Consider the following 13,357-nt stretch of genomic DNA (forward strand, 5'->3'; position numbering starts at 1 on the left):
CAAATTTTGAAAAAAAATTCTACCTACTCTATGTATTCTGGTTTTTATGGCAGGTGTCCTAAAGGTGTGGCGGGAAATATGTGCATGTGCTGGCAGCGCACTTTTAAATCGTGGTTTGCCAGTGTCATTTTGGTGGACACAGTACTACAAGATTTGCTGCTGTGTAGATCCATTCGGTGTTTCTTCCGGCTGTGGTGGCTGCATTTCCGATGGAGGCGGAAATGTTGTAGGCCCGTGTACTCAGATTTGGGTGCACGTTAAAGAACCCCAGGTAGTCAAAATTTTCAGAGCCCTCCACTACGGCGTCTCTCATAATCATATGGTGGTTTCGGGACATCAAACCCTACAAATCAATCAATCAATGGTGTTTATCTTGGCAGCATCAATTCTGCCAGTGTATTTTTCCAAACAGATATGTTTCCAAATAATAACTCCTGCAAATCAGTTAAAATAGCTTCATAAGTTTAATAATTAGTAATGCCTAACATATGCCCTCGCATCCAGGAACTACGCTGGTTGTCATGACAGAATAAAAGGGGGGAGGGCACATAGAAATACAGTAAAACCTCGTTATTTCGAACTATCGTTATTTTGAAATCCAGCTTAATTCAAAGTATTTCCATGGACCCGTATTTTGCAATGTAAGTTTTAGTGGATAGTTTGAGGCGGTGGCTGGCACCAGTCCAGTTAATTCGAAAACTTTGAGTGCCATGTGCCAGTTCCAGATCCCGATTTCGCCGCGAATCCGCAGAACAAAGGTTATTAATAGCCTCAAGGCAATGCAGCGTATTGATACTAACGTGTGGCAGCCGAAGCACCCCAGCCTCGCTACTTCCAGAGCAAAAAAAAAGGGGGGAAAAAAAACTGCCTCTTGGTCAACCAACGCGTGCGCCTGTGGAAAACAAGACGTGCTTCACTGCAATACAGAGGTGACACGTGGGCAGCTCGTTGAGTGTTTCTCGCAATGCCAGAGGGTCATGGTTTACCCATTATTTCTGGGATTGTAAAGAAATAAATAAAGGACAGTTTAGCGGAAATCACGATGTATGCGAACCTCCGATTGCCGGTTCCTTCAGCAGTTCACGTCTTTGCACTGCTGGCGAAGTTCTTGCCAGCAACACCTGCTTCGAAAACTAAGTTCGAAAGTTTCAAAGGTCATTTTTTCCAGCCAAAACACATCGTGAGCTTTGTCATACTGGCCATGAATAAAGTCATAATTATAATAGAAAGAATGTGTGAATGGTCGCATCATGACGTGCTGACGGAACCAGAAGCAGGCGACATGCTGCCCACATGTCGCTACTGTGCTGCAGTGAAGATATCTTGTTTTCTGCAGACGCACATTTCAGTTTATCACGATCGCTTTTTTTTTTTTTTTCGGGGGCAGCAGCGAGGCCTATCGTTCCTCCATGTTCGCGGCAAAATAAAGACCAGGTATTGCTGGAAAGCATGACCTTTGGAGCCGCAAGCTAGCGGGCACAGCAAACGACGAGCTTTGATTACTTTGAATAGTTCTAAGTTCCTTGCACCCCACTTCTTGTATGTTCTGTTAATTCGAAAACCCGCCTAATTCAAAGCTTTCTCGCGGCCCCAGTGACTTCGAATTAACGAGGTTTTACTGTAGCATGACATGAGGCTGTTTTTTTCTTGTGTTTAAAGCTCTCGTATGCGTTTCAAAAATGTAAACCTCTTTGCTCAATCTATTTTGTGGTCAGTTTGTTCAGAGGTACTGTTTTAACTCTTTACAGGATGACATAAGAAATATTTTTGACAAGTATGGAGTTCTTGAAACCTTTCTCATCACAACAAAAGGAGTTCCGTGAGTTGCATATTTGATCTTACTTTATTAAATAGTGGAAGTATAAGGGAGGTGATGGCACGTCAACTCAGAATAGGTCCAGCTCAAAATGTGAGGCAGTAGAATTGCTGGTAATTGAAAAAGGGTCAAGCAGATGTAGCTGTGAAAGCAGGATCAATCCTAACATACATTTTTTTTAACATGTGCTTTACCAAGTTAGCCACTTGTAACATTCCGTTGCCTTTGTTTGTTTGTTTCTTTTTTTTAAACGAAGCACCAGGTACCTATAAAGAGAGATCTGGATGTGAGCAAATTGGTTATTATGGAGCTCTGCATTAGGAAACAAACAGGAGGATTCAACAGCAATCTGTGCTTTGAACTCATTTACTCTGGCACAGGGGTGGAACAGCCACACCATTGTGTGCCAAAGTTGTTTACCTGCGCCATCCTGTGCTGAACGACCCCTGTTGTGTCGAACTCTTTTATCAGCGCCATAGCACCCGAATTTAGCCACGAGGTGCAACAGCAGTCAAGCCCCGGGCCCGAAAACCTGGCTGAAACACTGTGTTCACAATTTTGTCGACTTGGTTGGGGTTTTAGTTTCATCAAGGCAGTGATGACTTGAGCAGCAGCTGTGAACTTTGATACTACGGGTTCAGTCGCAATCACTGTGGTATGCACTATCTTGGCAGGCATCAGCATGTATTGTTCAACCCTTTTACGTTCTGTGCTCTCAACGCGATGAGTTTGTGCAAAAAAAGCATTTCTTCCTGGCGTCGAAGTATTCTCTTACACAAAAATTTTGTAGAGTTGTGCGATATCAGTCAGTTCCAAGAGAGTCAAATGCCAGCGTTACTTTGTATAACATTACAATATATTGCTATTGCATTACAGTGTTTCTTCTCTGCTTCAATGGCAAGCGTATTGAACATTGTGGTGTTATTGCTTGTGCTCTCCAATATATGGAAATGGGCCGGCTCATTATATCTCTGCTTTAGCTGTGGTCTTTGCCCCCACTTGTGTGCATTTACCTGCGGGTGGAACATAATATGGGTGAAGGGCTTGTTATCAATTTGGACATAATATGGGTGGAGGGCTTGTTATCAATTTTGATTTTATAATAAACATGACAGCAATGGCTCAGACTCGCGGCTCAATCTGAGTCTAAGTGATTCTGAGTGAGTCGACTTGTGAGCGAGTTCACTTACCTATGACCCTTGCCCATAGTCACTGCAATAAAATTATCTTCTACATTGCGGCCGCTGCCATTTTTCGTGCAGCGCATAAATTTTTAAAATTTAAAGTTTGTAATTGCTGCCTCAATCTTCCTTCCTGGTAGGACTTGGGCGTTGTTACACTGAAATTGCAAAAAATCACGCTTTGTGATATAATGAACGTACATGGCATTGTATGTGTATGAAGTAACAAAAAAGATAAACTTTTTGTTATATCAATAATTGTGTGATGTCAATGTTTTTTTACTGTAGCTTAAGTTCGTTTTACTGTGTTTTATTAATTTTCTGCCTCAGTTACAGTATGTTTCATATTGTAATGTTGGCAGTTCTGTGTACTACAAAAAAAAAACTGATGTGGCCTTTTTGCATACAGTTAACGTGCTTATAATGAACCTCCATATAACAAATTCCTCGATATAATGAAGTTTTTCTATTCCCCGTCATTACACCATAGAGACACTTGTGTTTGTGACCTCTACATTACAAAGTAACAGCGGGAGACATCTTTGGTGTAACGAATTTTTGCCACGGACAATCCAGGAATTTTGTGACAGATATTGTGATTTTGGCGCTAATGGTGCATTCAGACGACGGACCGAATCCGGATTTGTCGTGGACGCGGACGGCTAATCCGCGGATGATCCGCCTGCAGGCGCATCCACACGACGGACGGTGTCCTAGGGGAAAACAGCCGGATTACCCTCGACAGCGGATTCGGCGCTCACCTGCGCCCGCTGGCAGCAGACCGGTTTGAGAGTATTCAACATGGATGCCCGCGAGAAGCGAAGCTTGGCTGCGATGTCTGTCGTGTTGTGACAAATGAACGAGTAGTGTTATTCTTTCAGGAGAAAAGGGACTAGCAGGATATTCTTTCAACTACATTATTCCCCACTTGTAGAACTTCTAAACGTGTCTCCCGCCTTTTTTTTTAGAAGCGGCACGTCGCCGGTTGCAGAAGTTGGAATAGTTCACCACCATGACGGCTAAGAATCTCGCGTGTTAAGCGACGGCGGCGACATTTCCCGAACCACCAAAAGTGATATCTGCATATTTAATCACCTGAGAACAAAGTCTCCGGAAACTAAGTAAACAATGCTCAAGCGTAGATGATGCCGACCAGTCATGCAGCTGTCCGCGAGCCATGGAGGACATGCCGCGAGCAGACGAAAAGTGTACTGGTTGCCACCGACCCCAAACTATTCCGCTGAAGTACCGGCTCTCCCCCGCCAGAATCCCGATGTGAGAAACAGGTTGGGTTCATCCGTCCGCGAGCCGCGCGGACGAGTCGCGGACGAGGGAAATCGCTGATGTGAGGTAACGGGACGCGCCGTCCGTCCCGCCACATCGGGATTCGATCCGTCGTCTGAATGCACCATAACAGGCGTATTCTGCGGTTCCCCGCTGCTGTCGAAGCGCGAAGTGGCAGCGGTGCTGCGCTCGCTTGTGGCTCTCAAAAGCGAGCGCTCGTTATTGCGTGCGAGTGTGTGCAAGGCGGGCAGCTGTGCCTGCACCCCGCGACCCGGCGTTGCCGTTACGGGCGCATGCGCGGATGTGCCCTCCTCCTCCCTCCAAACCAGAAAGTTGGCAGTGCCACGCTTTTAGTTAGCATCACAAATATGCGGTTGCGCTTCATATGGAGGCATATGTGTGATGGTTTCATTAAACCTGTTGCAAGTTTCAGCATGTCGGTCGTCTTTTGTGTACGCGTCCGTAAGCTGGTCTTTTCAAGTATGTACCAACAAGCTCAGCAACAGATTCTCCTGTGATATAGTTTTCCGCGATAACCGTGTTGCTCGCTCTTTGTTTTCGACGCGGTGTGCGTACATGGTTTCACTGGGCGCACATCGAGTGGCCCCTGATGTCGTTCAGCCTTGCTTATTTGTCTTTTTTTTAAAATGCAGACAACAGGATTGTCACAACCGAGGGGATGTCAGATTAGGCACTGATGGAAACTCTCCGAAACCGCGGTGACAATAGCCGGTTTTCGGAGGTCTACTCGTCACGTGCTTCGCAGTCTTGTGCTGCCCCGCGAGTTCGCAGGACTGTAGCCTTTGAGATTAGCCTATTAGCTCTGGTAACAGCATGATGGCGCATTGAATGCAATGCAATGAGTGCAAAAGCGACAAAATGTAGTGTTATACAAGGTAAGGCTGGCAGCCAACTCTTTTGGATACGATTTGCAAAAGGCTGGCATAAGCAAATACGGTCACTCCATAGAGAAGTGCTCTTTTCACAGTCTCTTGGCGTTGAAAGTAGACTGATGCCTGCCGAGATAGCACACGTGCTAGAGATCGCGACTGCACTCTTAAACTCGGACTTTAATGTTGCTCAGGTACCAGTTCTGCTACCCCCCCCCCCCCTGCCACATTTTATGGGTGAAGCTCCTTAGGGTGTGGGTCTGTCCTTCCTCCGTTGTACGTAGCCACTGGTGCACATGGCACATACTCGCTCTAGAGTGGGTATGTGCCACAGGGGATGCGAGATGGGAGGTGGTGGTACTTGGAGTGTTCACTAAATGGACGCACGGACGAACAGACAGACTAGAAGACGGACGGACAGGTGGACGGATGCACGGTGGTACGAACGGATGGATGCACAAACGTATGGACAGATGGATGGACGCACAAACGGATGGACAGACAGATGGATGGACTCACGGACAGACGGACGGGCGCATGAATGCACCCACGGATGCTGGCGTGGACGGACAAAACAAGAACGAATGGACGGACGCTTTGCCCCACTCATCATCATTCACTCCGTGGATATGCTGTGATTTTTTGTCATACTTGATCAAGACGTCTGGTTTTCTTTCTGTTTCAGCATTCGACTGCAGTTCTAAAATGTGGGGGGATGTATTGTATGCGCCCTCCAGGTGATAGAGATGGGCCGGCTCATTTGATCTCTGCTTCAGCAGCACTCGCTCGCTTTTAACCAGCTCATAAGTTGCCATGCGCGGAGGCATGTTCTCAATTTGGACTTGTTACGGAACATGGCGGCGACGGCAAAAAGTTGTCGAGAGTGTCAAGATAATTGCTATCACAGTAATAATGCAGTTTTTTACTGCTAAATAAGTGATTTGTGTTAGCTTTACCTTCAATTCCCAGTTTGTTTAATTTGTGCATTTGTTTTTCAGATTTTTTCGCCGAAACTGCATATAACAAATATCCTTTTATAACGAATTTTCTGGGAATTTGTCAGTTTAGTTATATTCAGGTTTAACTGTATTACAAGCTTTGAATAACCACCAAGAAGTGCGTTATTTTCATCTTTGTAAGGAAAGACGGATATGCTCATTTGTATAAATATCTCTATCTCCATTTTAGGTATGCCTTTGTCACCCTGTCATCTCAGGCTGCCTTCAACAAGGCCTTGCAGGAGATGCAGGGCTTTACTTTTCAAGATCACCAACTGTTTATTGGCCTGCCTTCAAAGAGGGATGGCAGCTACCAAGCCCAACCTGCTCCCAAGACCAGTGTAGCTACTGCCAATGCCCCTGCTGCTGGCAGCAATAGTAGGTCATATTCTCTGTCTTGCAGCATTTTGTCAAGTTGAATGTAATTATAGACTAGTTGCGAAACCTACGAGCCTGTTTTTTTTTTTTTTTCATTGTAACTTTCACATCCATCTAACAAAAAACTTCGCAAACACTTGTTTGGTCCCATAGCCTAACTGGTTTCAAGTTTTGTGAGCTTTTATTTGCTGCGGAGGTAAAAACTATCCCCATGAAAGTTGTTAGTGGGTAGCACGTGCACATGCCAGTAGTACTTATTCAACTAGAAGTTTCAACTTTATTTTATATTGAAATGGTACAATCTATTCGTGTCACGTTAAAGAGATAGGGAGTGCAGAGCATACACTAGAGAGATTAAGACACCACACCAAGATCTAAGGAGTCCAGACACCACACCAGATCTGTATCAGGTCTATGTAGGAGAAACTGGTGACATGGGGAGAAACTGGTTCCCTTGGCATGGGTTACCCAGTTTGTGATTGTGGCCGATCGGCTCTGGATTGAATGGCTCAGGAGTTGTGTATACAGTTGACCGTTTTTTCGGAAATGCTTGATAATTTTGACCCCTTTATGGCACTACCACATATTCCGTAGAGCCAATGCATGTTGCAAGACCCACTTTCATTTGAGCTTTGCAGTGTTTAGCACTACAGTTGAACCCTTTTATAAGAGGCATGCTCCTGGCAGCAATTCTCGTCTTTTATATCAAGTGTCTCTTATAGCAGGGTACGACGTATGCATTTTTCTATCAGCCCATATTTTACTATGGGCACACTGGCGTCTCTTATACCCATTTGTCTTCTTTATCAGTGCCTCCTATAAAGGGGTTCGACTGTATAATCATGGAAGTAGTACTAATGATCTCGCTTGATTAACTGCACATTTGTTGGAGATTCTGTGGCTCCAGCTCCCCTCTGTCCCCCCTTTTGTACAATTTGTGTTGCCATTTGCAGATCCCAGCCATTCATCAGAGCCATCTCCAGCAGTGCTCTGCATTGCAAACTTTCCACAGGAGACAAAAATGGCGAGTATGCTTGAATAACATTCTTCAGAATCGGGTAGTGCAAGTTGATAGCTCGATTTCATTATATTTTCAGTTCTGTTGCCTTATTGTGTATGTGAACACTGTGAATCTTACTTTAGGTGTTAAATAAAGTAGGCTTGAATGGGATAGGTACTACACTCAAACCTCATTATAACAAACTTGCATCTTACAAGAAATTATATTTGTTATATCCAAAAATTCATTGTAAAGGTTCTTAACACTGTATCTGCTGCAAGACTTCTTTTCATTTACTTTATTATAACTGATATTTTATTATATCTATGTTGTATTGAGATTTGAGTGTAGTATTTCAATTGGTTATGTTTGTGCAAGTGAGCCCCAGGAGTCTCATATATATAGACCATGCTTTGGGCACACTACGCTTGTGTGATTAGTAAATTTTCCATTTGAAGAAATTAGTGATTTGGTCAAATATGGTAATTTAAAATTTAATTTGGATAGTACGTATCGCGTATTATTTTTAAAAAATTGAGTAAATTTATCATGACGCAACCAGCCTGCACAACATTTTTTAAAAATTGCCCCACCGCTGTGGTCTAGTGGCTAAGGTACTCGGCTGCTGACCCACAGGTCGCGGAATCGAATCCGGGCTATGGCGGCTGCATTTCCGATGGAGGTGAAAATGTTGTAGGCCTGTGTGCTCGGATTTGGGTGCCTGTTAAAGAACCCCAGGTGGTCGAAATTTTCGGAGCCCTCCACTACGGCGTCTCTCATAATCATATGGCGGTTTTGGGACGTTAAACCCCACATATCAATCAAGCATTTTTAAAAATTGAAGCAATTTCGTTCATACACCATTTCAATATTTATTGATCAGAGGAGCGAATAATGTAGAGGGAGGGGCCTCTACTTTTGTCCCTCCCCCAACTCTTCCAAAGAAGTTCTTGATAAATGTATCTTATGTATACTCAGCTTTTCCAAGAAAAATCCTAACTTGTATGGGAGCACTCGTATTTGAGGGTACTAAATTGAACGGCGCCAAGAATAGCACGAATTACGTGAGGTATTGGTGTTACAGAGCATTGACACCTTGGTTGAGAAACAAAATTCTGGGCTCACGGACTCATGAGTCGACTCACTCAGACTCACCCAGGCTCAGATCGAATTGTAAATGTGAGTTTGTGCGAGTTCGAGTCCGGTGAGTTCAGCTGAAAAAAAAGTTTTCGTGTGTGTTAGTCTGAGTGAGACTGGCTTAGGAAAATGTTGGTGAGTCTGAGTCCGAGTGAGTTCAAAGCGTCAAATGTATTTCATGAGCGAGTCTGAGTGAGCACCGTAGGTTTCGCCAACCCATGCTCGGGACCAACGCCTTTCCGGGGCAGTTGCTCTCCCAATTGAGCTAACCAGGAAGCTAGTGATTCACAGTGCGCGGTTGAATTCATCAACAACCCGAAGCACATGAACACAAGTAATGCAAATGAGTTCTGCCGAGACCCGCAAGGTGGCGGAGGGGTTAAGAACGGGAAAATAGACTTGTGGCTTATGCCACAAATGGGTGGTTCTCTATTTTCCCTTAACCCTCCCACCATCTTGCGGGTCTTCGCAGAACCCATTCGCATTACATGGCTTGCTTTACGGTGGAAGCAGGCGTAAACACAACAACATGCCAGCAACACGTGCCAGGACCTTGCAAGAAAGATAAAATAAAGCATGATGTCAACGTCATCTGTAGATAGAAAGAGTAGACACAAAGGCACATTAAAGCCTCGAAGGTTTGTACCCACCATCTGTGACGTTAAGATGCGTGATGGGCGATGCTGACAACCAGCCAAACTGGCAAAGGGTTGTGCATGGTCACATGTGATTGCCGCGACTTCTACGGGCATGTAGGCAGCAGTTCTGCATACTTGCGAGCAGTGTGCATTCGTATCAACCGATATGGGATTAAATTTGGTTTGCAGCAACGATATTCCAGCACGTTGTTGTTTATGGGCTTTGACTGAAATTGTACAAGTCGTGATTTTATCACTGATATTCTACTGTATTGCATTGTCATGTGTAGGCTGGCTGCAGTATGATAGAACAGAAATTCAATCGTCTCTTTATATTCTGGGGTGCTTATCTGTATCTACAAGCATTTTGTAACGGATGCATGCGAAGTACTCTGTGTACCCGTACTAAAGAGCCTGCACTTTTTTTAGGTCTGTGTTTATTTACTATATGTCTGGCTATTATGAGTGCAACACAGGCCTGTGCTCTCAGTTGGATGTTTTCTTCATAAGCTTATTGTCATGTTGTTATTATTTTTTTTTGCTTTTGCAGGCTGAAATTGCAGATCTTTTCTCCAGCTGGGACCCCATGGAAGTGGTGATGGGGAGAAGTAATTCGTCTGGTCTAGGATCGTAGTAAGTGCCCATGTACTGAAACGTTACAGATATCTGGTATTTGTTAAAAGTGGGCTTGTGCAAATAGTGAATTTTAGGTACGAAGTAAATAGTCATTCTGGTCGAATGGCTTGGAATCTAATTAGAATAGTATATATCACATATTATTCAGAAAAATGGGCATGTTTGTCATGACTTAGCTAACCTGTGCAATATAATTTAAAAATTGAAAGAAGGTAGTTTATTGTACTCAGACAATATAAGCCAGTAAGACAAACTTTTAACTTTAAAAATTATGAAATGTTGTAAGGATGGGCCTTTGTAGTAAACATTGAAGTCGGGCTTCATGACAGTGCAGATTTTTTTCCTAAAAGGTGCTTTCACGGCTTAGCACATTTCACTGCTGTACACCAGCTGTGTATTAATGCAAATTAATATACCTTTATATATGTTTAGCGCTCTACCGCAGTGAACCACCTTTGGAGGAGGTCACATATGGAACAATTCAGTTGATCCCGCATATAACGAAACTGAGCTTGACGTGGCGTCCGTTCACTGTATCCCGAAGTTCGTAGCAATTTAAACACATCCTTAAAAAGAGTTGCATGTGAAAACAGATTTCTTTTCCTAAAAAGAGTCCATGATACACATGTTTCGAATAGCAGAAGTGATAAGGATGGTCTCAAGTTTATTTAAAGAGGCAGCATCCTCTTCGCCGAGGCCCGTGGCAGATACAAGCTGCCTGAGGCTATTAATGTAGCCTTTTGCTACAAGCATGCTTGTGTGCACTGGCTTCAAAGTTTCGCCGTCCTCACCATCTGATTCCTCCAAATCGCTCTTGCCATGCAATTCATTCACACTGCCCTCATCTGTGCACAGTTCCGCAGTGTCGGCTTCATTGTCGGCCGTAGTGAAATCATCGCAGCAGATGTCCTGCACGCCCTCTCATGTAGGAGTCGACAACGCGCTGCCACAAATCGCTGCCGAAGTGGTCCTGTTCAGAAGCTTGAGGCTCGGCATTGGGTCTGACATCGACGAAGTCAGCCTTGAGAAAACAGATTCGCCATCACTACCGCCCAGGAAGCGACAAGTTAGCTGCCAGGTGGTCAAGATATGAGCAAGGGCTCCACAACGCAGCACCTTTAAAGAGTCTTAAACGTGCGGATTACGCCCAAGCCAAGCGGTCACAATATTGACGTTTTGTTGCTGAGCGGCAGAAAAAAGTGCGAAAGACCTTTTATCTGCCATCCTGAACACGCATGCACATCAATAGCGAGCAAGACGCGCATGCACAACGTAGAAGCCAGCAAGGTGATTTGTGGCCAGCACACGAACTGCTCTGAGCCTGTTTATCGCCAGAAAACGAAACTTCTGAATTCGAGGCAGCTTGGCTGGCAGCTGGTGCCGCTGAGCAGTGGAGATGGGCGGAGTTGCGATAAAGAAAGGAGAGCAGACTTCCGAGAGACATCCAAAGGAGTTGCGATAGAATGATGCGAGGGGAGCATATGACGGGAAGGCGACCTTGAAAACCAAAATGCACGGGAAGAAGGCAGGTCGGGTAGCATGCTTGCAGGATTCACAAAATGCACTACTCGCTCGTAAGAAAAATTGGGAGAGTGGTCAACACGCGCAGAGGTCAAAGAATCGCATTGTGGCACCGCCGGATTCGCGCGTCCTTGTCGCTTCGATAATTAGATATTCATTCCGTGTAGAAGCCATTTTTATGCTTGCGAAAACGTGTAGAGGGCATGCTGAGCCGAGTGCGAAGTGAGCAAGAACCGGTTCTAAACACAGAGCGAATCACGAATTATCAAAGCCGGTAGGGCAGCGCAAGTGCGTGCACTGACACGATACAACACTGATGTACAGTCAGTGGCCGACGATATTGGCAAATGGTCTGGTCAATCCAGGCCAACGACGCCAATGATACTGTAACAAAACCAGTGACAAAGAACTGAGGGGAGACTAGTTGGCCAACCAGTCTTCAAAAGATCAGTGGCAGTGTGAAAACACAAGCCTCACCTGGCGTCGCGGGGTGCTCAGAGAAGCGGGGGGCAAGTCTGTTTCTTGTAGCAACTCTAAGCACATTGGGCTATATGCCTTTATTCATTGCGTTCTGTTCTGTGTATTTGCCGACAATAATTCATACCAAATTTGCAATTATTGTAGAGCTCACCTATGCGAAATATTACTAAAGTGATGTGGTTGTTTGACCATGTTGTAAACTGTATGAATTCACCTTGTCTTGCAGTACCCATGCATATGTGACAGTGGCTGACAGAGACAGTGCGGAGACTGCCGCACTAAACCTGAACAACACCTACTTCAATGGCCGAATTCTTGCAGTTGTGCCTCTGCCTAAAAATTGTGAGTGATTGATCGCCTTGGATGCTCTTAAACTAGTCATTTGCTACTTAAGACAATTGATAAATTAGGGTGGGTTCACATATCGAGACTTAATTGGTCAGTGTGGACGTTCATGGCCCCAACAAAGACCTTATTAGTGGCACATTGCGGTTCCTGCCTTGCCGGGGTTAGTGGTCAGTGAATGTGTTCCAGACATGTCTTACCTTACCAGAAGTGGCAGTTTTCAGCCCATAATTGGCGCATTTATAAGCTGAAATGGTAGCCCATAATGAATCTTACGCACGCTTCTTAAATTTTTCGCTTTGAAGAATAAATATTGTATTATAAACTTTTTGTACGTGACAACTGGATCAAACTGAAGCTACAGTTACGGCATTAGCAGTGGTCTTATTGTGAGCATGTGGGATCATTATTCTCCCTGCAAAATGATGGCTGAATACATTTTCACGTGAGGTGGTGTCAACACAGGTTTCAGGTTTAATAACGCAAGTTCATTGTAAAGATGGGTTACATTGCATGTTAGTTTAGCAACAACAGCATTGTGTCGCCTATTATGGAGCTCCAGAAATTTGCATGCATCACAGTTAGAACTTGCTATACATAGTGTTCATGTGATGTCACTTCCGCTGTGTCGCCATCTCCCGCCGTGCCCGGGTACCTCGCTGGGTACCTACTGCAGTTTTCATGCTGCAGGGCGGTTTGTTGAGAGCTCGTCATCTGTTGCTGTGCGTGATGCTTAAAGAGAAGCCGTGCGGATTTTCGTTGTCGTGCTTTAACGAGCTCATCGGGCCAGGAAGGCCTCGCTTGTTTACTCGATACAAGATAAGAAAATCAAAACGTGTGACACGTATACCAGCCACCGTGTGCACCGGCTGCCCGCCACAATCTGCGAGGGCCCATTATCTCACTTTCACGAAAAATTCCGTGGCCCAAGAACAAGTGAAAGCTCAAAGTCTCTCGAGCGACAATTTTGAAAGTGGATGAGTGAAGTGCAGAGCTCCCATCGAAAACGATTCATCATGCAGAGCTAGGAAAGTTTACAGGAGATATATTATT

The 13,357-nt window shown here is 44.7% G+C and overlaps 1 protein-coding gene across 3 annotated transcripts in view; it reads left to right on the plus strand.

Annotated features, from left to right (window-relative positions):
• Nucleotides 1–13,357, plus strand: part of LOC142807557 (uncharacterized) — a 67,769-nt gene that overhangs the window by 42,849 nt on the left and 11,563 nt on the right. For all 3 annotated transcript variants that reach the window (XM_075891360.1, XM_075891359.1, XM_075891361.1), the window contains 5 exons: nucleotides 1,749–1,819; nucleotides 6,360–6,547; nucleotides 7,501–7,571; nucleotides 9,873–9,955; nucleotides 12,186–12,301. In XM_075891360.1, the coding sequence (XP_075747475.1) occupies nucleotides 1,749–1,819; nucleotides 6,360–6,547; nucleotides 7,501–7,571; nucleotides 9,873–9,955; nucleotides 12,186–12,301 (529 nt within the window). The remainder of the gene's footprint in view (nucleotides 1–1,748; nucleotides 1,820–6,359; nucleotides 6,548–7,500; nucleotides 7,572–9,872; nucleotides 9,956–12,185; nucleotides 12,302–13,357) is intronic.

This window comes from Rhipicephalus microplus, chromosome 1, assembly GCF_043290135.1.
Source record: "Rhipicephalus microplus isolate Deutch F79 chromosome 1, USDA_Rmic, whole genome shotgun sequence".
NCBI lineage: Eukaryota > Metazoa > Arthropoda > Arachnida > Ixodida > Ixodidae > Rhipicephalus > Rhipicephalus microplus.